This window comes from Propithecus coquereli, unplaced genomic scaffold, assembly GCF_000956105.1.
Source record: "Propithecus coquereli isolate 6110/MARCELLA unplaced genomic scaffold, Pcoq_1.0 Scaffold218, whole genome shotgun sequence".
In the NCBI taxonomy this organism is placed as follows: domain Eukaryota; kingdom Metazoa; phylum Chordata; class Mammalia; order Primates; family Indriidae; genus Propithecus; species Propithecus coquereli.
This window is the reverse complement of record NW_012146967.1, coordinates 1,616,989-1,642,290: the sequence shown is the minus strand read 5'-3', so window position 1 is coordinate 1,642,290 and position 25,302 is coordinate 1,616,989. Positions and strand designations below refer to the sequence as shown.

The window sequence follows — 25,302 nt, the reverse complement described above, 5'->3', positions numbered from 1 at the left end:
GCTAAAAACCCCAGCTGGGCCACGGCAGTTTGGGGTGTGAGGATCCCAAGTCCTGGCGTGGGCCGTTCAAAAATGATTGGCCGCAAACTCTGCAGAAGTGGGTTTAATTTTGTTAAGAACATTCTCCTCTAATGATGAGTACTCAGGAGGTGCGGAGTGGTACAGCACTTGAGATGAAAATACGGGGGAAAGGCTCTTTTCTCTCTGGGCACCTGCTTTACGGCCAAGGATGAGACCCAGGCAGGGCCTGCCACATCCCAGCAAGGCGCGCGCGCGGCAGGCGACCCCTCTCCTTGCCTTCGTTTGTCATCGGGTATAGGAAGGAGGAAGACTCCCTAGGGGCTGACACCACCCAGTGCAGTACAATCGGGGAGGGCCTTGACTCTAGGGATCAGAAATAGACAACTACCCTGGAAAACCGAATACCCTTCCTCGCCAGAGGAGCCGGGTGTCCGGGCCACCAGGGCCTCAGCAGAAACATGGAGGGGCGTTACATATTTCTACAGGGACAAGGAAAAACCATCTGGGGCGAGAGCCGGGTGACTCCGGCCCCCACTCCACATCCATATCCAGCCTGCCTGGGGGTGGAGGTGGGAGACATTCGTGTGGCGTTTGTTTACTTGCTCAAGGAAGGGACCTGTGTGTAGGGGACGGCTGAGGCTGGAAGGCACTTGTTGCTCCGCGCTTCAGTGCCCGCGGCGGATGTTCCCGGGCACTCTCCCAAGCTTAGCGTCAAGCTACTGCCTAGGCACAGGCTGCGCCCACCGCCCTATTTCTCTCTCTCCCCGACCCCATCACCCCAGGAAACCCCGAATCTGCAGCCGAGCCCGAGCAGGAGTTGGGTGGTTGGGAGACTGCGCCTGGGGGAGAGGGTGAATTTTGAGAGAACTTCCACCTGGAAGGGACATAGCGTAACTCAGATCCAGAAGTTTGGCTGCTCTTCAAAGGTGCTGGGAGTGGGAGGTGGCAAAGACTACTGGAGAAAGAACAGAGACGGCGGGCATTTTCGTTGTAAGACATTCTTTGGCTTCCTCTGCTGTATGGACCGCGGTGACCCCAAAACCTGATGCCCGCCACCAACAGCTCCTGAACTGAAGAACAGTTTGCAGACCCCATCGCCAACCGCTCTGCGTCCTGCCCTCTCTCCAGCAAGATTACAGCCACGGAGTGGAGCGCGTTGTTGGGTGCCCCTACCCGGCAGAAAGCTTGCAGCCCGCCTCGGACAGCGCTGGGCTCCCACCTCCCGCTGTGGCGGATTCCCCAGGACCACCAGGCTCGCCGCCGCCACTCCCTCCAGCTGCGCGTCTCCACCGGCCGAAGCCTTGGTCCCCACCTCCCAGGCGCTGTGCGAAGCCGCCACCCTCCCCCGCCTCTGGGCGTTCCGCTCGGCTTCCCGGCCCTCGCCACTAGACCCCAAGCGCACCGCTATTTCGGGACTCCCACACCGAGAGAGGACCCGAGCCCGGGAGGGGGCAGTCCTCTCGCAAAGTTTTTGCAAGTGGCACCTGGAGCTCGCCGCAAGTCAGCGCATCTTTATGTAACTTTGTGTCCAGGACAAGTGAAAGCGCGCTCCTTAGCGCGCGCGCACGCACACACACTTGCACACACAAACACACGCTTACACACACACACTTCCACCCATCCACTTACACACATCGCACCGGATTGAAAACTTCTGCAGGCTCTCCGTTATTTCTTGGGATTCCACTGTCGAGTTGACTCGTCTGAACTTTTTACAACTCTTTCTAAAGTTCCCCTTCTCCCTTCTCCTTCCCTCCCAATGTCTCCCCCAACCCCCACCAGTAGGACTAACCTGTGGAATCCATGTCGGGTTCCTCCAATAACCCACAATGCATGCTCTTCCCATGGACAGCACAGGCGCCCCCCAAAAGTCCTGATGTTTGGGGATCCCCTGTGCTAGAGATGCCCAGGGAGGAAGGGAGTGAGGGAGGGGAGGAGAGAGAGACGCAGAAAGTGAGAGGGCAAAAGGATAAAAGAGTAAAGGAAAAGAGAAAGAAGAGGAAAGAAAAGAGAAAGAATGAAAGAGGAGAGAGAGAAGGGAGAGAGCTCGGAGAAGGGGGAGAGTGCAGGAGTGAGCGAGCGAGGGGACACTCAGTAATCCAGCCGGGCAAAGCCAAACCCGTCAAAATGTTTGCGGATGTTTCATGGGAAAAAGCATCATTTTATAGGAGCCCCGATGGGAGCAATGTCATTGATAGGCCAGCCGGCCTGATGAATGGCCGCTCGTCAGATGGGGCCGTGGCGAGGCGCACTGTGAAGCCCATTGTGGGCCTGTTTTGAATAAGAAAAGCCGCCTCCGAAAAGGGGGGCTCAGAGCCACGCAATCCCAGCCCTCCGACTTCCCCCTTCTATTATAGCATTAGCAACGTTTTTCTTATTTAAAGTTCCAGAGGCCTTCTCCAGCCTTCGCTCGGCACTCATTATAGGCGAAATCAAAATTGGCTTAGATGTGGCCCCCTCCCCCCATCGGGCCCCGCGCCGTGCAGGCCGGGGGTGGGCAGGGGGGGGCGGCGGCAGGGGACTCCTGGAGCCTGGAGCGTCGCCTGCGCGGCCACGAGTGGGGCCCCGCTTCCTTCCTTCTCTTGTGGCCCGCCCGTTTTGGTCCTGCGGTAGACTTGGGGTGGGGGCCCTGGGAATGCAGGAGGGGGGTATGTCTTGTCTCCCACGCGGATCCGCAGACACGCGTGGGAGAATGAAGACCTCGAGGGGGAGAGGACCGGGAGGGGAACTGAAGCCCTAAGACCCCATCCCCCAACCTGAGCGGCGTGAAGGCCGCTAGGCCGGGAGGAGGTGAGGGTTCGCCTCCTCCAGAACTTTCTGTCTCCCCCGGGTCTACGTCCTTCGTCCCGTCTCGCTCTCCGTCTCTGCCTGTCTCCCTGTCTCTGGCTCTGGCTCTCTGTCCCTCCCTCGTCCGCCGTGTCTGTCCCTGCGTCCCTCCATTTCTCCTTCCTTGGCTGCTTGTCGCTCTGTCCAGCCCCTGCCGCCACTTCTTTGTCTCTCCCCGGGACTCTGCCCCTCTCTGTCTCTATCCCCCTTGGTCTCTCTGACCCCCCCCCCCCCCCCCCCCGCCCGCCTCTTCCCGTAACTCTGTCTGTCAGTCTGTCTGGGTCGCAGTCCCTCCCTCCCTCCTGTCCCCACCCCCCGTCCACCGCGAAGTTAGTGAGAAGCCCGGCGTCCAAGTGGGGACGCGGCTTTCCCAGGGACCCCTCCTCGGCAGAGTTTGAAGCACAGAAAGCGGGGGCGACGGGCTGGGGCTGGAAGTGGAAGTGGGGGGAGCCGGCTGCGTCTCCCGCGGGCCGCGATAAAGTGGCCGTTCGCGGGCCGGCCGCGCTGTGATTAGAATATGAATGGGGCTCGGCGGGCGGAAGAGAAAGGCGGATTACCCGGGTGCTTTGACCATGGACAGAGGCAGCGCCGGCCCGGCCGCGGAGGGGGCGGGGCGGGCGGGCGGAGTCCCTAACTCCGAGCGGGGGCGGGGGTCTCTAACCTGGGACCCCAAGCTGGGCATGGCTTCCCAAGGCTCTTCGGAAAGCCCCCCAGGCAACACCCCCCACAGGCGAGGCTAAGAGGGACAATGCGGGGGAGGGGGGTGGCAGCCGTGTGGGGGCCCAGCACGTGCCGAGTTAAGGTCACGGTGCGGGAGGGAGGAGGCGGCGCGAAATGCGGGCTGGACAGAGCCCCAGCGCGGCTGACTAAGGCGCGGGGTTCGAATCCCGGCTCTGTAAATTCCTTAATCTTTCTGGGCCTCAGCTTCCTCGTCTGTGAAACGGGGCAAATGCCCTCTCTCAGGGTTTGAGGGAAGATTAAAGGAGGTAGTGGGTGTAAAAAGAGCGGGACATTTGCTGTTCCCAGCACGTCCCTAAGCAGCCGACTCCTTCCCACCGCCCTGGACTCAGCTAAGGGTCGCGTCCTCGGAGGCCGAGCCTGACCACTCTGTGTGAGGGTACCTGCGTGCTCCGGCCGCCGCTGGGTTCATGACTCCGTTTGTTTCTGCAGGAACTCTGTTCACAAGCCTCTTCGTGCCCAGTGCCCAGAACAGCGCCAGGCACGTTCTTCCCCGCTGTGACGGTTGGTGAAGGCAAAGGGATGGAGGAAAACCTTTGGCACCAGCAGGCAACGGTGGCCATCGCCGCGTGTCCTCCTGGTGTGAGTGGCGTCGAAGACCGCGGGATTCCACATCAAAGACCTGAGTGTCTGGGTCCGCTTCTTGCAGCTTCAACTTCTCTGTCAGCGAAATGGGCTGAAGAGTAAAAGCCGCCTTCAGCCGGCGGGAGGGTGCGAGCCAAACTTAGATGGAGCTTGGCCGGGTGCGTTCCGGTGGCAGCAGGGAGCTCGGCCCCTAGGTGGACAGCTGCCACCACATGGGGTGCTTCGGGTCCCCGAGAGTCCTCGAGGGATGCTGTGGGGCCAAGGTGGTCTCTGGAGGGCGAATGAGACTGTTATCACTGCTGTTATTATTACTTTAATTATTGCAGGCCAAGTGGGGTGGGCCTGGTTCGTGGGGAAGGATGAGGCGAAAGAACCGGGCGGTAGAGGAGCGGCAAGTTGCCGGGAACGCACAAGGCAGGGTGTAAACCCCAAACACCTTAGGATCTGAGGCTGGCAGGGTGCCTCTGGCTCCGGCCTAGCGCTGGGAGGGCACAAGTTCTCGGCCGTGACCGAGCTGCTGCACCTGGGAGCTTAAATGAAAAGTATTATCACTCATTTGTTTCTTGGCAAATTTTTATGGAGCGCCTACTGTGTGTCTGGCACTATTCTAGGAGCTGAGGATATAGCAGTGAACTAAAATAGAATAAATAATAGACTAAATAAATAATAGACTAATAAATAAATAGACTAAAATAGACTAAAAAAGAATCCTGCTCTCCTGGAACTTACATGGACGTGAGGGGAGATAGATAACATATATGATATATAATTAGATTACACAGTATGTTTGCTAAGTACTGTGGAGGTGGTACCAGGGAGGGCCTTTCTGAGAAGGTGATAATCGAGCTTAAAAATAAGGCTATCTGGGGGCTGTTCACAAAAGCATGTTTATTTGTGACAATGTATTGAGCTGTGTACACTTACAGTTTTGTGTATTTTTCTGAATGTATTTCATACTTCAATAAAATGTTTGCTTGGATGTAATGCTAATAACATTATAATAGTAATAGCTACCATTTACTATTTATGTATTGGCTATGTGTTTCCATGGTAATGGACATTTTCCACACATTATCTCCTTTAATCCTCACAATACAACGAACACATAAATATTATTGTTGTCCCCACTGTTAGAGGGGAGGACAGCTGGGGTCCAATGTGGCTCTCTTGCCCTTTATAGGCACTGTAGACACAGGAATGAATGATCCAATTCCTGTCCTTCAGAGACTTGAAATCCCAATTGAATATAACGCGGGCGACGGGGACAGTGTGGGTGCTGTGGGAACAAAGAGGCAACGCATGTGATGGAGCATCATCAGAGGCTAATGTCCAGGCCGTCCTCCTGGAGGAAGTGCCGACCAAGCCAGGAGCTGAATTAACCAGACATCCCCTCAATGGGATGTTACAGACAGAGGCAAGGGCAAAGAGGAGAGAGTATGTGCTGTGTTTGGGGGCTGGAGCCTGGCCTGGCTGCACAGGGAACCCAAGAGAGAAATAACAGGTGATTTCACGGGGAGGCAGGCAGGGGCTATGCTAAGAAATCTACCCTGGAAGGATTTTGAGCATACGGAACTAAATCTACATTTTGGAGAGACCACTGTGGCAGCAGTGTGGTGGCAGGATGGGGGTTGGCTGCTGGAGGGGCTGTTCATTGGGAGGGAAGGATCGGGATGGTCAGCCATAGGTACATGGCAATGAGGGCAGTGTTCAGGACATTCCCAGCCTTGGTGTTGATTAGTTGTGGCCAGTGATTTGGGGAGAGGTGATATCCAGGTTTCTGACTTGTGCAAGAATAGTTACTGATAGCATTCACAGAGATCAGCCAATTGTGGGGGAAGAAAGGAATAGTGGGAGGAGGGAAGATTTGGCAGCAAGAGAGAGGTGGCTTGATGTGCCCATAAAATTTCCCAGTAGCCCAGAAGCAATGCGAGGCATGCAGACCCACAAAGGTGTGCAGTCAGCACTGCTTGTGTAGACCTGGGTGGCTGCTGAAGCCCCCAGAATGGATGAATGAGTAGTATAGAAGAAGAGTGTACAGAGTAAACCCACCCTTACATCGTCAGTCACGCTCTGCCACCACTAGTTCTTTCCCCCTGTCCACCTTTGCCCTGGCTTCCCTTCCCTCTGATTGGGGGCTTGGCCATTGGCTTGCCTTGGCCAACAGCATGTGAGCGGATGACATATGTCACATCCAGCCAGAGACCTTAAATGTGCTGGGGCGGTTTGGCTAGTGTTCTTGGACTGCTGACTTGCCTTGAGCAAGCCCCAGGTAGTCACTGGTCCCAGAATGAGAGACCGGTGGAGCTGACTGGAACCTACTGAGCAGCTTGAAGAGCTTCCCACTTCCCCAGAGGCCTGAAGACCTCCCAGTAAGAAATAAATGTTTGTTGTTATAAGACATTGAAAGTTGTTAGTAATAGTCTTACCACCTTAAAGGGGAAGACAGGTCTATCAATTGGGTTTTGGTATATCAATGTGTTCTCCTTTAAGATAGTAAGACTATTACTAATAATAGCTAATGTTTATTGAGCATTTACTAGGAACCAGGCACAGTTATATCATTTAATCATTACAATAATTCTGTGAGATAGATACTATCGTTATCCACACTTACACATGAGGCACAGAGAATTTAAGTAACTTGCTTAAGGTAACACAATAAATAACAGCAGAGTCACTATTTGAATCTGGGAAATCTGCCTCTAGAAAGAATGAACCTACATTTAAGGGGAGCCTATCGAGGTCCTAGTGAGACTGTCCCTCTGGAGATGACATCACCACTGTGAACTGCCTAAGAGAATAAGCCTGTGGAAGAACCCTAGATGACCACTCTCTGCACACATTCTAGCTTAAGCCAGTCTTTCATCCAGAAACCCTTGGGACTCTAGCAAGTACCTCAGATCTGAGCTTCTCTCTAGAGCCACCAGAAGCCAGGCCTCCAGGTCACCTGACCCGCATGGACCTTTATTCCTACAATGCAAGCTGACCTCATCTTCCCAAACCCTTCCATGGGCCTCTGGAACTCATGGTCCATCACCAGCAAACTTCTCTGCATCCACAACCTCTTCTCTCTAATGTCTCTCACCTTCCTTCCCTAACTGAAACCTGAAGATATCACCTCTCCCACGTGCCTTTCAAGAAGAGACCTTTTCCCTCTCACATCTCACATACCTGAGGGCATTGAGGTGAGGATCTTGTCCTTCTCGCTCCTTGAAAATCTCCTCCAGTCCCGTGGCTGTCAATGCCATTTGTGCTCATGGCCCCTGTATAAGATTGGAATATTTTCCAGTAAATATTCACTCACATCTCCCTCCTTATTAGAGCAGAGTAATACCTACTTTTTCACTGACTTTGGGCTTGGCCTTGTGACTTACTTTGACCATGTGAGAGGATGAGACACAAGTAGGGGTTTAAAATGTTCGTATGCAACTTATTTTGCTTTTGCACTTCTGCCGTCGCCATGAGAATATTCCCAATGGCTGCTGGTCCAAGGACAGTGAAGAGAACTTCAGAGCAGTTCTGTCCTCAGAGATTCTGATTCAGAAGGTCTGCAGTGGGCCCAGAGACGTGCACTTTGTATAAATCTTTATTATAAAAAATTCCAAGTAAATATAAAAGGGAATAGTGCAATCAATGGCCATGGAACCATGAGGCAGTTATTATCAACATGTGGTCAATGTCATTTCACCTATAAATCCACTCTATTTATCCTCCCCTCTCTTTCACCCCCAACAGGCTTATTTCAACACAAATCCAGACATCACATACTTTCATCCATAAATGTTCTCAGTATGTATCTATAGAATATAAGAATTTTTTTAAAAAAAAACAACTCTAATATTATCACACCTAAAACATCAACAATAATTCCATAACCATCAACTATTTACTGTGCAAATTTGCCTAATTGTCTGGTAATTTTTTAAAGTTGGTTTGTTTGAATTAAGATCCAAACCAGATTCACAAAATGCATTTGTTTGCTGTAACTCTTAAGTCTCTTTAAATTTGGATATTTTCCCCTCCTTATTTTATTCCTTCTTATTTATTTGTTGATAAAACCAGGTCATTTGTCTTGTTGTGTGCCCGCCATTCTTCAATATGCTAATTGCATCACTGCTGTGTCATTTAACATGCTCTTCTGTCCCCTATAGTTTTTGTAAATTGGTAATTGGGTTTAGAGGCTTGATCTAGTTCAGGTTCAAGTTTTCAGCAAGAATAGCACAGGGGCAGTGGTGTGTATTTTCTATTATATCGCATTGGGATTCACATAGCATCTGTCTGTGCCATCGAGAAGGTCAGTGGGTTCAGGGGTTACCAACCTGATCCATTGTTATAAAGTTCCCCATCAGCTGTTCACCTAGTGGTTTTCGCAGCCATTGATGATCATTGCCTACATGGATTATTTCTTCTTAGGGGTTAAAAAATGGTAATATTTAATTTTATCACCCGTTCTGCATCTATTAGCTGGAATTATCTATAAAAACTGTTTCCATTCACTATATTGTTGCCTTGAGATAGAGTTCATATAGGAAAGGCAGGATAAATGTTTGACTTTTCCCCTTACCAGTTTTCAAAAGAATAATTTTGTTCCCTAAATTCTTCCAAATGTGACCTTCATTGGATATTTTATTTTACTAGCATTATGACATTATAGAATTTAACAAATTTGATGGGCTTCAATCCATTAAGCTATTATTTTTGATGCTAAAATTGTCCTACGTTGAAGTTGGTCCCTGAGCCTTTTGCCATGACTCTTGTGGCTTTTGATAGCTTCTTTGCTCTCTGGCGTAACAAGATGATCCAGACTCATCTTTCACAGTTCTTGCCTTAGACATGGAATCAGCTATTTCCCCAAGGAGCTCTGCTTCCTTTCAATGGGAAATGATATTTAGAGCATTTGGTAAGCTTTTTAAATGGTGGTCTCCCTGTCTCTAACCTCTCTCTCCTTAAAAACATCCTCCATCCTCTATACCATTGTTTAATGCTCTTTCTCTAGTGAAAATCTGATTGTGCTCTTTACCTGATATTAACTGCTCATGCTGCATCTTCATTCACAGGTGCAAGTCTAAGCTCCTTACATTGGCACAATTCCTGTTTGCCTACTTTTGTGGCTCACTTTTCTATCTTTCTAGCCTTTTTTCCTGGGCATACAGTATCCCCCCAAACCTGTCAAAGCATTTCTGTAGCTTTCTAACCAAGCCATGCACTTTGTCTTTATAAATTGTCTTTGCCTGGAATGCTAATCTCACATCGTACTGGAAATTCATATATGGCACAATTTTAGTTATTTCAGGAAGTTTTCCTGGCCTTATCACAAAAAATTAAGTATTTCCTCCTGGCTATTACCTTCACATCTTGTTCATATCCCTATTATATTACTTATCATGTTGCCACGATTATTAGCGTTTATATCTGTCTCTTGCACTTGGCTGTGAGTCCTGAAGACTAGGTTGTGTGTATGTCTGTGTGTAATAGTTTCAGAATAATAATGCCACATTATTACTAACAATATAATTACTGAAAACAGTTTAAGGTCATTTTCTTACAGAGCCTTTTGTCATTGGGGTATATTTTGCACAAAGTGTACTGTCAAATAATTGTTTCAAAGTCCCTTGAGAAAAATAGATAAATTATCAACTTTATTTATTTGTTATGTCTTCTTGGAGAACGGATCCTTTTATTATTATGTAGTGCCCCTCTTTGTTCCTGATAATTTCCCTTGTTCTGAATCTGCTCTGTCTGAAATTAACAGAGTTATTTCAGCCTTCTTTTGATTAGTGTTGGCATGGTATATCTCTCTCTTTACTTGTAATCTATCAGAGTCTTTATATTTAAAGTGTGTTTCTGTAGACAATATATGTCGAGACTAGTTTTTAAAATCTACTGATAATCTCTTTTATCGGTATATTTCGACATTTGCATTTAAAGTGATTTTTGATATATTTATGTTAATGTCAACTATGTTTTTAACTATTTATTATCTATTTCCAGAGACTTATTTTTCTGCCTTATTTTGTTTTCATTGCGCATTTTATCTTCTCTCTTAGTATACTGTACTTCTTTTTTAAAAATGTTAATGGTTGCTCTAGAGTGTTCAACATACATTTCTAGCTAATCTAAGTCCACCTTCAAATAATACAATTCCTCTTTATGTGTAGAGCAGACACCTTATAGCAGAGTATTCCCAATTCCTCTCTCCTGTCCCTTATGACATTGCTGTCATTTATCACTTAGATTGTTACTATTATTCCTTTAGCACACAGTAATCTTCTACATCAATTAACAAAAAGAGAAATAAAAGGTTTTATTTTACCTTTCTTTATTGCTCCCCCAATGCTCTTATTTTCTTTACGTAGATCTGAGTTTCTGATATCATTTTCCTTCTCTTTCAAGTTATTTTAACATTTATTGCAAGGAAGCTCTGGTGGCAAGGATCAATGAATTCCTTCAGTTTTTGTCAAAGAATGTCTACATTTCTACTTCACTTTTGAAAGATGATTTTGCTGGATGCAGAATTCTTGGCTGGTGTTTTTTCTTTCTTGGAACACTTTAAATGTATCACCCCATTCTCTTCTTATTTGCATAGTTTCTGACAAGCCCACCGTAATTCTTACCTCGGTTCTTTTATAGGTAAGGTGTTTTCTTTCCCTTTGGCTTTTTTCAAGATTTTCTCTTTGTCTTTGGCTTTCTGCATTTTGAATATGATATGCCTAAGTGGAGGGAGTTTTGTTTTTGTTTTTTTAGTATTTATCCTGGTTGGTGTTCTCTGAGTGCCTGGATATGTAGTTTGATGTCTATCACTAATTTTGGAAAGTTCTTGGTCATTATTACTTCAGCTATTTCTTAGGCTCTGTTTTTATCTTTTCCTGATGTTCCAGTTATACGCATGTTACATATTTTGAAACTGTCCCACAGTTCTTGGATATTCTGTTCCATTTTTTCTCATTCTTTTTGTCTTTGCATTTCTGTTTGGAAATTTTCTAATGACCTGTCTTCGAGCTCATTGATTTCTTTCCTTAGTTGTGTCAAGTCCATTAATGAGCCCATTAAAAATATTCTTCATTTCTTTTGCAGTATTTATGATCTCAAGTATTTCCTTCTGATCCTTTCTTAGAACTTCCATCTTTCTGCTTAAATTACCCATCTGTTTGCATATGCTGTTTACTTTTTCCACTATCGCCTTAATATAGTGATCACAATTATCTTACATTCCTTGTCTGATAATTCCAATACCTGTGTCATACCTGAGTCTGGTTGTTATGCTTGCCTTTTCACTTCAGCCTGTTCTTTTTCTTGCCTTTTGGCATGCCTTATAATTTCTGAAAGCTGGACACAGTACATTGGATAATAGTAGCTGAGCCTTTAGTGTGAGGATCTATGTTAATTGGAATAGGAGTTGGACTTTGTTTAATGTTTGCTATAGATATAGGTGCCAGAGGATTAAAATTCATTTAGTGTCCTTGTTTTTATCTTTCCTCTTGACTTTGGGCTTCCTGAAAGTAGTCTTCTTTCTCAGATACAGTCTGAGTCTTGCAGCTGTTTCAGCTGTAATCTCTTATTATTTTGCGGGAACCCTGTTGGTGTGGTGGTTAAGGTGTGAGGAAGGGGAGCCTTCTGTAATATTCCAATTAAACCTTTTAGTGGGCCTGTGTCTCTGGACTGTAATTGTCACAAGTATTGTTCTTCTATAGCTTCCTTCCCCCCCTCCCTTCTGTGAGACAGGCTAGAGGGGGCTGGAGTGGGAGTAACGCCCTCTTTGAGGGCTCTGGGACAAGGCTCTAATGGAATCTTTTAGCTGGTGAGTAGCCCTTTGATATGGAAAAAGCTGGGGACATATTTAATGATTATTACTCTTTTCCTCTCCCCTGCCAGAGCCACAAGGTGACCTTTCTCAGATTTTTTTTTTTAAGAGATAGGATCTTGCTGTGTTGCCCAGGCTGGTCTCCAACTCTTGGCCTCAAGCCATCCTCCTGAGTATCTGAGATTACAGGCATGAGCCACTGTATCTGGCTCTTTCTCAGATCTTCACCATGAGAACTAGGTGGGGTTGCTGGAGATAAAACCCATGAAAGTTGGGGGGGGGATCTCCTTAAGACTGAGGTCCCTAGGTCGCCTGGCTAGCTCAGTTGGAAGAGCATGAGACTCTTAAGACTGAGGTCCCCAGGAGCTTTCTCACTCTTGTACTAGTTCACATTCAGCCTCTAACAATTTATGAAAATGGCCATTTAATTATTCCTATCAGTTCACAGCTCCAGTGGTTTCTGTTCTAGGTAAATAGATCTTGGCTATGACTCTCTGGATCCTACTGTCTCTTCATATTTTGGAGTGACACTTTGCCCTGCAACCTCAGTTTTCTAGTGGGTCCAGAAAAGTCATTGCCTTTTCAGTTTGTCCAGATTTTTCTTGTCACAAGAATGGGAGTGATAACTTCTGAGCCCAAGGGGTGAAATTGGAAGTTGATTCATTTGTTTTCTTTTTATTTTAAATTTTTTTTAAATTAACTCATTTAAATGTTTCCAAAGTCAAATCTGCATATCAACTCTGGAAAACAAGCTATACTAAGAAAGATTTCATATTCCATCCCTTTCCCATCAACCCTGTATTCTCCTTCCTCTATAGTAACCATTTCTTTTTTAAAAAAAACTTTTGGTTTATCCTCTCATTTTCATTGTCATGGCCTTTAAATAAATGCCCCATGTGATTGTGATGCAGAAAGTTCTTGCATCCACTTTGAGAGATGCTCTTCTAGGGAGAAATGACTTATGAGGGAGTCAGTAAATATGCATTTGCAAAAAGAAAGGAAGGAGACAGAAAGAAAGAAAGAAAAAGAAAAGAAACAAAGAAAGGAAACAAACAAAGAAAGAAAGAAAGAAAGAAAGAAAAAAAGAAAATGAATTAATTTCCAATTCAGAGAATTACAAGATAAATAAGCCCCTTATCATTTCTACCAAGTTCTAGAAACCTAACTCAAAAGGCCTAAATAACAAAAAGTCTATAGTCATAGAGAGATTCCAAGTTTGGCTAATTCAGAGGCTCAAGAATGCCATCATTGCCCCAAGTTTCTTCCACATTTATGCTCTGCCTTCTGCTTGCTCTTGTTCTCTGCTTATCTTTCCTCATGATCACACAGTGGCTGTAGTTGCTAAAGCATTGTAGCCTCCCTCACACACTTCTCAATGACTGGAAGGAGTAAAGAGAATATTAATATGTCCCTTCCTTCTGTCCTTCCTTAAGAGTAGAAAAACTTTCTCAAAATCTTCTGGGAAGATTTTCCCTCCTATACCATTGGACAATTGATTTTTACCTGTCCATTCCTTAACCAGTAACAGGCAAAGGGAAAATAAATACCATGACAGGCTAAGATAAACCAAAATTCTCCCTTGGGGCTGGAGAGGGATCTGTCTTTCTCTGAAACACACAGACACCAGGTACATGAACCAACTCTGTGTTTGGTTACCAAGGAAGAAGGGGAAGAATGGGTAGATAGCCAGGAGCGTATGCCATACCATTTAAAAGAAGACCAGCCTTGCATAACTTCATGCTGGGTAGTGGGAAGGGCCCTTTTGCTCAACTAACAAAACATACATCTTGTCCATGAATACCTTCACCCCAGGTTCTTGTCTTGCCAGAGCACATGATCTCCAACTCTCTCCTGTTTGATTCCCATCAATGGTTCACTTGTGAGAAATAATACTCACTGCAGATGGCACAAAGCTTTGTGCTCCACCCATTTCTCAAGATGGTATTTTCAAAACTGGGTGGTTTGGTTTGGTTTAACAGTATAAAGAAGACCCATGTCCCCAGCCCTGCAAAAAATGCCTTTTCCCCTCTTGTTCATGAGAAAAATGGGTTTACCACAGAGGAAGGCTTTACTCTTGGTGGCCAGTGCTTTTGCATACAGCAGACAGGCTAGGCTCAGGGAATATGAATGGAACGAATGAACGAATATCTACTTTTAAAATGCAAAAATGAGAGAAAATAATTTACACATTTAATGCAATTCCAAGAGAAATTCCAGTGTGATTTTAGTTCCTCTGGAAGTATAAGTATATTGGTGAGACTTAGTCAAGAAAATTTTTATTTATCTTTTTAAAAAAATATTTTTGCCTTTGGTAAATAACAAAAGTAATAAATGTTTGCTAAAAAAACTCAGATTATATGAGGGTGTATTAAAATTAATAATCTCCCTTTCCCTCTATGATTCTATTGTGATAATACATATTAATAGTCTGGTGTATATGATTCCACACCTTTTTCTATGCTCAAACATAAGTAAATTAATAATTGGATAAGAATATTTCATAGTTTGGTTTTATCATAATTTCTCCAATCTTTTCCTTACTGAAGGTCATTCAGGTTATTTCTGGGGTATTATGGGGTTTTTTGCCAGCAGAGATAATGTTACAACAGACTATCCTTGTTCATATGTTCTCAAGCACCGGTGCTTTTATTTCTATGAAATAAACTGCTGTGAAGGATATTGCCAGGTTATTTAATATTTTAATCACCCTGATGCATTGCTTTCCCCAAAAGGTTAACACTTCCTACTTCCACCACCAATATATGAATGTGCCAGTTTCTGTATGCCCTTCCATGCACTAAATGCTATTACTTGAAAATTTTTTTTAGCCAAATGTAGAGTAAAAATGACGAATAATTGATGTTTTAATTTGTATTTTGTTGAGGACTAGTGAGGTTCAGCACATTTTCTTGTGTTTATTTGACTTGCATTTTGTCCTTTGTGAATTGCTTGTGTTAGGCAACCTCTAAAGCCTTACCTCCTGGGCTTCACGCACTTATGTAATTCTCTCTCCTTGAGCATGGGCTGGATCTAGTGGGTCCCTTCCAATGAACAAAATATGGCAAATGTGATGGGATGTCACTTTCAATTTTTTTTTCCATTCTTTGATTTGTTCTTTGAGGGCCTTATTTAAGAGGTCTTTCTGTCTCCAAGAGTACAAAGATAGTTTTCATTTTTCTTTCATTTGCTTAATCTTTTATTATTCAATCCAGATATTTAATCCATCTGTAGCTCACCTTTGTATGCTATTCTTTCCCCAATATATTAATAATTAACCATTTCTTTTCACCAGAAACTATTGTCTTAGTTTGACCTGTCATAACAAAATACTGTGGACTTGGGTGGCTTAAACAACACAAAATAATTTTCTTACAGTTCTGGAAGCTAGAAGTTCAAGATCACGATTGCAGCCAATTCAGTGTCCAGTGAAGGCTCTCTACCTAGCTTTCTGACAGGTGCCTTCTTGCTATGTTCTCATATGGCCTGTTCTCAGTGCATGTGCAAAGAGTGAGAGAGTCTCTCTTCTTCATTGTCTTCTTCCTTTTTTAATACTAGTGCACAATATTTATTTATGCTTGCCTGTTTTTCAGAGGTAAAAAATGTTAGTTTCTGGCTTCATTAATCGTTATGAGAGGAAACCCAGATCTTTGGACCGTGAAATTATATTACCTAGGAATCACCAGGTAGCCAAGTGCTTTATTTATACCTAGAAGAAGTTAAAGCAGCTACTGGACACTGGCCTAGAAAATGCACTAATGAGAGGCCATGGTCAAGGTCTCTAAAACAGAAGGAAGGCTGCCCAACATGGTCCCACCACATCAAAGATTCTCTCTTTCCTGACTGCTCATAGAGTAAAGGCTCATCCACTCTCTGCAACCAAAGACAGCCATATGGTCATCTGACTGGTGCACCCCAGGATGATCCAGAGGAGACTCAAGACACAGATGCCACTCAGTGCAGAGCAGGTGCTTCCTGCCATCTTTGTGGTCTAGATGGCTTACACATTCCTGGCAAGAAAAGAATTTCAAAGCATGGTCCACAGTTCCTAGAAACACTTTTCCTCTGCTTGGGGGAAGTGAGAGATGGGTCAGGCAATCTGTCCATCGGATCCTGTCTCTTTGTTCACTTCCAAGTTGCCCCTGTGTGGTGATGCCCTGTAGTCTGACCCCAGTCCCACTGTCACATAGCTAGTTCCAGCCAGAGGAAGGGTGAAACCCAGCAAGGTAATGAACCTATCTAGTTGCTTCCAGCTTTTATAAAGGTAGCTGTTGATGCTGGGGAGATGGTGATGAAACAGACATGGACATTTCAACTCAAGAAACGGAAGATATGCATAGGGCAAGGTATGGGTGGGTGGGGGGTGTGTGCACCTCCCTGGGGTGCCACTCTCCCAGAACCTCAAGGTATTCACCAACCTGGAAGCTCTTTCTTCCTCTTGTTATAAGGCCACCAATCCTATTGGATTAGGGGTCCACTCTTACGACCTCATTTAAACTAAATTAGCTCCTAAAAGCACTATCTCCAAATATAGTCACACTGGGGGTTAGATCTTCAACATATGAATTTTGGGGGGACAAAATTCAGTCCATAGCAACTATCTGTTAAATGATCCATATTTTTCCCCCTGGTGTGTGGCACCACCACAATCATACTCTAGCTTCCCATATATGAACTCTCTGGTATTTTTCTTTCATTTATTTGCCTCTTCCTCATTCCATTTCCACTTTATTTTATCACTGACTTTGTGACATTTCTTTATATCTAGTAGGGAAAGTTCCCCCTTCTCTTCTTTTTCAAAATTGATTTAGCTACTCATGGAACTAAGTTTTACATATATATTTTAGAAGGAACTTGTCAGTGTTACCAAAACTCCTTGAGTGATTTTGATTGAACTTATATTAAAATTAAAATTGTTTTGAGTTGAATCAGCATGTTTACATGTTAGTCATTCCACATATGAACATGGAATAATCTGTTCATTTACTTTTTTAAAAATATGTCCTTTAATTGAGTTTCTTGGTAAAAGTCCGCCACTGTTTGATTTAGTCAGGAGACTTTATGGTTTGACTGCTATTGTGAATGCTATCTTATTGGTTCTCTTTTCTATGTGGTTATTGCTGGTGTACAGGAACACTATTGGATTTTTTGTCATACCTTCACTTAGGCATGTGGCAGTCACATAGATGTGCCACTCGGATTTCCTTTAAGAGAAGCCACCTTGGGATCATAATAGTTAAATAATACAAAAGTATAATTTGAAAGCGTTGTTCTCCTTTCTTCTTTACTTAATAATATATGTTGAAGCACATGAAATATTGTATGTATATGGTGCTGCATTGGTCTTTAAAATTTTTAATGGTATTTCTTCATATGGATGTTCCATAATTTATTTAATCAGTTCTATCTTTGTTACATTAGATTGTTTCTAATATTTTTTCTAGTATAAACAATGTTATAATGCTTGTACATTCGTTTTGCACACATATGCAAGTTTTTGTAGGCTATATTACTAGAAATATAATTGCTAGGTCAAAAAGAACATATATTTTAGAATCAGCTTATCAAGTTCCCTGAATGCCTTGTTGGAATTGTGGTTGGGATTTCATTGAATGTATAGATCATTTTAGGGGAGAATTGACAGGGGTATATTATTATCTTCCTCTCCATCAACATAATAGAGCTCTCTATTTAGATCTTTATAGTCTTTTAATTGATATCAAACAATAAAAGGCGCAAAGAAGTCAATATCATCTAAAGGGAAAAAGTAAGGAGGAGAATCTTGTCCTACCAGCTATTAGGACTTACTATAGAAGCTGTGGTAATTGATAAATTTGCCTCTGTAAAATTAAAAACAACCGTTCATCAAAAGGCATTGAAAAGAAAATACAAGTTATAAGAAAAAAAAATATATAAAGAAAATACAAGTTATAAGCTGCTGCTTTAATATTGTTATGTCAACTTTTTTGATTAGCAATTCCTTGTTATAAATTTTTCTTATCATTGATTTTCCAATCTTTATATGTGATTTACCTTTAGGTATATATTTTGTAATCAGTTCATAGCTGGATTTTAAAGATCCAATTTGATAGTCACTTTTTAATACTAGATAAGTTAACCTATTTAGTGGTTTGAATGGTGACCCCTAAAAAGGTATGTCAACTTCCTAACCCCTACAACCTATGAATGTGACCTTATTTGGACAAAGGGTAGATGTAATCAAGTTAAGGATCTCAAGATGAGATCATTCTGGACTATTCAGATGGGTCCTAAATCTAATGACAAGTGTCCTCCTAAGAGATACACAGAGGCGAGACATGGAGAGAAGAGAAGGCCATGTGAGAGAGGCAGAGACTGGAGTTAGGTGGTTACTCACCAAGGAATGCCTGAAGCCACCAGAAGCTGGAAGAAACAGGAAGGATCCTCCTCTAGAGTCTTCAGAGGGAGCGGCCCCCTGCTGACACCTTGATTTTGGACTTCTGGCATCCAGAACTGAGAGAGAATAAATTTTGGTTATTTTAAGCTACCAAGTTTGTGGTAACTTGTTATGGCAGCCCCAGGAAACTAATACATCCTATTTATATTTATTGGGATAAATAGCATATTTGGATTTATTTTTAATATCTACTTTTGTGTTTTGCTAACCATCCTTTTTATTTGTTGCTTTCTTTCATGATTTCTGTTGGATAACATTTTCTATATTTTTTCACCTCCCCTCTGTGCTGATTGTATTTCTATTCTTCTAGTAGTTGCCCTTGAAGTTTTAGCTGATACTTCATTAATCTTCTTATAAAAAGACTAAAATCACACATAAAACAAGAACCTTCACATGTTGTAACTGCTCATTTAATGTAACTTCCATTTAATATTGATTTCTAGAATTTGTTTCACTTTTCTATACACAAAATTAATGGTTTTTATAGTCTCTAATTAATTAAATTTAGGCACACATTTATTAATTTCCGTGTTCACCACTGTGTCTTGAATCCCACAGCTTTCCTCTTTTCTTCTTTCTGAAGAACACATTTAATGGGTAATAAACTCTTGTAACCTTTGTATATTGTTAAATGGCTTAAATACTGTTAACTATTATGTCTAAAATAGTCATCACTCTAAATTAAAATTTAGCTGGGTATAAAATCCCAGCTAAATTTATCCTTTCTGTCTCTTAATGGCCATTCCATATTTTTAAATCTCTCTCTCTCTCTCCTGTTTTCTGTATTTTCCAGTCCACTATTTCTTTGTCTCTTCTACTAAGACCAGTCTGGGGTTATTTTTTTCTTCCTAAGATTTCTAATTGAAATTTTTTCATATGTATATACATTTTTAATTTAATTTTTATTTCTGTTTTATTTTATGTTGCTAGTTCTCTAAAGATGTTATTTTTCATTTATTTATTTAAGGACCCTAAACAGACCAATTCATAGGTTTTGTTTTAATTTTATCTAAAGTGAATCCATATGCTGATTTTTAAATGTTATCTGTTTTTCTTAACGTTAAGATATTTTAGTGTGCTTTGGAATTTTATCTGCAGGCTCATTTTGAGAAGAGTCTTTCTCTAACCCCTTCTCTTCTCCCTCCCCCATGCTGCCCCTCTTTTTCTCTCTGTTCATTCTCCTGCCAGCTAGCCTAATGGTTCCATTTTGTCTCCACCCTCCTGGACCAGGTTTTATTTGGCAAGGTAAGGTTCCTACCCCATGGTGATATTGAAGAAATGGCAGATATGCTACCAAGCTGTCAGTGGATAGCTTGATTTAGTTCCTAGTCATAAACCGTGGTGTGTTCTTTGCCTCCCTGGGACCTACAGCTTCATGCAAACCTCACTCCCGGCAGCGGTTGGCAATGATTTTTCATCCTCCTTTCACAGGTAGAGGAGCCCTGGGTGCACCCTCTGGTTTCTGGTGGTGACCTTGGCTGCATAAGATTACTTTTAGACCCAGTTACCCTACAGAAGACAAACTTGCAGCTGCCGTGGCCAGCTGAGCCCAGTTTGCTTGTTTCCTTAGCTGGGATTCTCACCTTCTGTTATGGTCCTACTTGACAGTGCATGGAGCTGTTAATTTTGTTCTTTGAGACTGGCTATGTTTACCTAATTTTCTGTTTGTGTGCTTTGCCCATTATTGCTATTTGTTTGGAAAAAAAGGGGGAAAGTACCTCAATGCATGGACTTATAGAGCTATATTCTTTAATGTTCCCCAGGTTTTTTTTTTTAAAGTATTAGAGTTCCTAAAATTTTGACTCAATTCCTGCTGGGAATCCATGTGGGACTTTTTTGGCAGAAGCTATCTGGATAAATCTTTACTACTTTATTTTGTCTATATGATTGGTCTGTTGATATTTTTTCTCTCTTTTCTAAAGTGAATATTAAACATTTGTATTTTCCTAAAAAATCATCTTATTCTGTTTTTTAAGTCTTGTTTTATTTTTAATTGACAGATAATAATTTTACATATTTATGGTATAGTGTGATGTTTTGATACACATATACAATGTGTAATTAGGGTAATTAGCATATCTGTCACCTCAGACATTTATCATTTCTTTGTGGTGAGAGCATTCGAAATCCTCTCTTCTAGCAATTTTGCAATATACTACATATTATTGTTAACTATAGTCACCCTACTATGCAATGGAACACTAGAACTTATTCCTCCTATCTAACTGTAACTCTGTATCCATTGACCAATCTCACCTAATCCCTTACCCTTCCCAGCTCCTGGTAACCACTATTGTAAGAGATCAATTTTTTTTAGATTCCACATGTGAGATCATACAATATTTGTCTTTCTATGCTTGGCTTATTTCACTTAACATAATGTCCTCTAGGCTCATCCATGTTGCTGCAAATGACAGGATTTCATTAGTTTTTATGGCTGCATAGTATTCCCTTGTGTAAATATACTACATTTTCTTTACCTATTCATTTGTTGATGGACACTAGGGTGCATTCCATATCTTGGCTATTATGAATAGTGATGCAGTAAACACGGGAGTGCAGGTATCTCTTGGGCATATCAATTTCATTTCCTTTGAATATATATCCATTGGTGGGATTGCTGGATCATATGGTAGTTCTGTTTTTAATCTTTTGAGGAACCTCCATACTGTTTTTCGTAATGGCTATACTAATTTACATTTCCAACAATGTGCAAGGTTTCCTTTTTCTCCACATCCTTGTCAACACTTGTTATCTTTTGTCTTTTTAATAATAGCTACTCTAACAGGTATAAGGTGATATCTCATTGTGGTTTTGATTTGAATTTCCCTGATGATTAGTAATATAGAGTGCCTTTTCATATACCTATTGGCCATTTGCATGTGTTCTTTGGAGAAATGTCTATTCAGATCTTTTGCACATTTTAAAATCAGATTATCTAGTTTTTTGCTGTTGAGTCGTTTAAATTCCTTATATATTCTGAATAATAACCTCTTGTTAGATGAATAGTTTGCAAATATTTTCTCCCATTCTGTAGGTTATCTCTTCACTCTGTTGATTGTTTCCCTTGCTGTGTAGGAACTTTTTAGTTTGATGTAATTTCATCTGTCTACGTTTTGCCTTTTTTGCCCATGCTTTTGAGGTCTTATCCAAAAAATCCTTTCCCATATCAATGTCATGAAGCATTTCCCCTATGTTTTCTTCTAGTAGTTTCATAGTTTTGGATCTTACATTTAAGTCTTTAATCCATTTTGAGTTTATTTTTGTAAGTGGTGGGAGATAGGGGTCTAGTTTCATTCTTCTGCATGTGGATATTCAGTTTCCCCAGCACTATTTATCAAAGAAACTGTCCTCTCACTAATGGTGTTCTTGGCACCTTTGTTAAAAATCAGTTGGCTATAAATGCATGAATTTATTTCTGGGTTCTCTATTCTGTTCCATTGGTCTATGTGTTTCTTTTTATGCCAGTACCATGCTGCTTTGTACTATTCCTTTGCAGTATATTTTAAAGTCAGGTAGTGTGAGGCCTCCAGATTTGCTCTTTTTGTTCAAGATTGCTTTGGTTATTTGTGGTTCCATAAAAATTTTAGGTGCTTTTTTCTATTTCTTGAAGAATGTCATTGGTATTTTGATAGGGATTGCATTGAATCTTGAATCTGTAGATCACTTTGGGTAGTATGGACATTTTGACAATATTAATTCTTCCAATCTGTGAACACAGGATAGCTTTACATTTATTTGTGTTCTCATTTTTTTTTTTTTTTTTTGAGACAGGGTCTCACTCTGTCACCCTGGCTAGAGTGTAGTGGCATGATCATAGCTCACTGTAGCCTCAAACTCCTGGGCTCAAGGGATCCTTTTGCCTCAGCCTCGTAAGTAGCTGGGACCACAGGCATGTGTCACCATGCCCGGCTAATTTTTTCGTTTTCTGTAGAAAAATGTTGGCCAGGCTGGTCTCAAACTCCTGGCATCAAGCGATTCTCCTGCCTTGGCCTCCCAACGTGCTGGGATTACAGGCATGAGGCACCATGCCTGGCTTATCTTTTCAATCTTCTTCATCAATGTTTTATAGTTTTCATTGTAGAGCTCTTTCATCTCCTTGGTTAAATTTATTCCTGGGATTTTTTTTTAAGCTATTGTAAATGGAATTGCTTTCTTGATTTCTTTTTCACATAGTTTGCTATTGGCATACAGAAATGCCACTGATTTTTGTATGTTGATTTTTTTATCCTGTAACTTTACTGAATTTGTTTATTTGTTCTAACAGTAGTGGAGTCTGTAGGATTTTTTATATTTAAGAACATGTCATCTGCATACTAGGTCAGTTTGACTTCCTCATTTCCAATTTAGATGCCCTTTGTTTCTTTCTGTTGCCTAACTGCTCTAGCTAAGACTTCCAGTACTGTGTTGAATAAAAGTGCTAAAAGTGGGCGTCCTTGTTTTGTTCAGAAAAGCTTTCAGCTTTTCCCTGTTCCATATGATCTTAGCTGTGTGTTGTCATAAATGGCCTTTATTTTGTTGAGCTTTGTTTCTTCTATATCTAATTTGTTGACAGTTTTTATCATAAAGGAATATTGAATTTTATCAAATGCTTTTTCTATGTCTATTGAGATGATTACATAGTTTTTGTCCTTCATTCTATTAATGTATCATATTTATTGATTTATGTATATTGAATGATCCTTGCATCCCTGGGTTGAATCCCACTTGATCATGGTGAATAATCTTTTTGACTTACTGTTGGATTTGGTTTGCTAGTATTTTGACATTTCAAATATGAACAAATAAGGCTCATATAATTATTTTAGTTTACTTGGAGATTATTTTCATCATCTCTCTTTATTGTGTTTTTGTGCTTTTCCCTTTTCTTCATTAGGTTTATTGATTGATTGATAGAGCTGGGGTCTTGCTAAGTTTCTCAGGCTGGTCTTGAACTCCCGGCCTCAAGAGATCCTCTTACCTAGGCATACCCAAAAGTTGGGATTACAGGCATATACCATAGTGCCTGGCCTTTTATTTCTATTTAGAAAATTCCTTTTATTTTTATACCCCTCTAATTTTCTAATACTTTAAATTCTGTCTTCACATTTGTTTTTCCTTCTGCTCTTGTTATGTTTATTCTCTTTTCCTTTTTGTAATTTCTTGAGTTAGATTATTTATTTTCTTCCTTAATTATTTGTAAGTATTAATGTCTTTGGTTATAAATTTTTCTCTACTTCAGTCATATCTCATAAGTTTAATAAAGTATTTTCATATTTGTCCTTTTCTAAATATTCTGTAATTTTTGTTTTGATTTCCTTTTTGATTAAATAGTTGTGCTTTTCTGTTTTCTTATTTCTCATTTTGTCACTGATTTTTATTTTACTTGCATTGTGACTGGATAATGTTGTATGTTGTATGGTTTTTGAAAAGATATTGACTATCTGCTTTGGTTGTGTAAAGTCCAATGCACTGAAGTTGCCTAAAGTATTTTATTTAGGCCTTCTATCAGCTCACTTACTATTTTGTAAATTATATTGGATATAGATGGGGAGAGATGAAGTATCTTAGTTCTATTTCTACCTCTTCTTTTATTTCCTTATGTTTTTGCTTTATGAATTTAGAAGGTATTGTATTTGATATGAATAATTGTAAATGTAAGGTCTTCATTTCACAGTTTACCTTTTATTATAAATTGTCTTTATTTGTCCTTAGGCAAAGATGATGCTTTTGCCCTGAATTTACCTGATAGTTTTTGCTTTCCTTTCATTTATATCTCCTGGAATTTTGCCCTATATCCAGATTTCAAACTTCATAGGTTACCACGTTGTGTGTCTGCTCACTACTTCAAATGGCTGAGATTTGCTTTGTGATGCAGCTTGGGTATTTTCTATTTAAAAGTATTTCACTTGTCCATATACTATAATCAATTATTATTACTTTGAAAAGTTACTGTTTAAGTCAATTAAGAAAAATAAAAAATTTTATTTTCCTTCATTTATTCCTTCTCTAATTTTCTTTTTTTCTTTATGTAGATGCAAGTTTCTGACCTATATCATTTCCTTCTTCCTGAAGAAAAGGAAGAACATTCATGTCAGGCAGGTCTGCTGGTAATGTATCCCTCATATTTTGTTTGTCAGAGAAAGTCTTTACTTTTTCTTCACAAGTGAAGGATAATTTTACTGGATATAAAATTCTAAGTCAGTAGCTTTTTTCTTTCAACATCTTAAATACTTCATTCCACTTACTTCGTTTGCATGGTTTCTAAAGGGAAATCCGTTGTAAGTCCTATCCTTGTTACTTTATAGGTAAGATTCTTTTTCCCTCTGCATTGTTTCAAGATTGTCTCTTTGCCTTTGGTTTTCTGCAGTTTGAGTATGATATGCTTGGGTGTAGCTTTTTGGTATTTATTCCACATGGCATTCTCCAAGCTTCCTGGATCTGTGGTTTGGCATCTGTGATTAATTTTGTAAAGTTTTTGGCCATTATTACTTCAAATTTTTCCTTTGCTCTCTCTTTCTTCCTCTGCTATCCCAATTATGCATATGTGTTACATATTTTGAAATTGTGAAATTTTTCCACAGTTCTTGGAAGTTCTGTTTTTTTCTTCTTTCCGTCGCATTTCTGTTTGGGAAGTTTCTATTGACCTGTCTTCAAGTTCACTGATTGTTTCCTCAGCTGTGTTAAATCTACTTATGAACCCATTGAAGGCTTTCTTCATTTATGTTAGTGTGTTTTTGATCTCTAGCATTTTCTTTTGATTATTTCTTTGAATTTCTATCTCTCTTCTTACATTGGCCATCTGTTCTTGCATTTTGTGTACTTTTCCCATTAGAGCTCTTAACGTATTAATCATAGTTATTTTAAATTCCCTGTGTGATAATTCCAACATCTGTGTCATGAGTCTGGTTCTGATGCT

At 41.4% G+C, this 25,302-nt stretch overlaps 1 protein-coding gene across 1 annotated transcript in view; it reads right to left on the bottom strand.

The window, feature by feature from the left end:
• The window catches only part of RFX4 (regulatory factor X, 4 (influences HLA class II expression)), a 157,502-nt gene extending 155,249 nt beyond the window's left edge, over positions 1-2,253 (bottom strand). The window contains exon 1 of the mRNA XM_012644728.1: positions 1,814-2,253. Coding sequence (XP_012500182.1) covers positions 1,814-1,856 — 43 coding nt within the window. The 5' untranslated portion in view covers positions 1,857-2,253. The remainder of the gene's footprint in view (positions 1-1,813) is intronic.
• Positions 2,254-25,302: the final 23,049 nt, after the last annotated feature.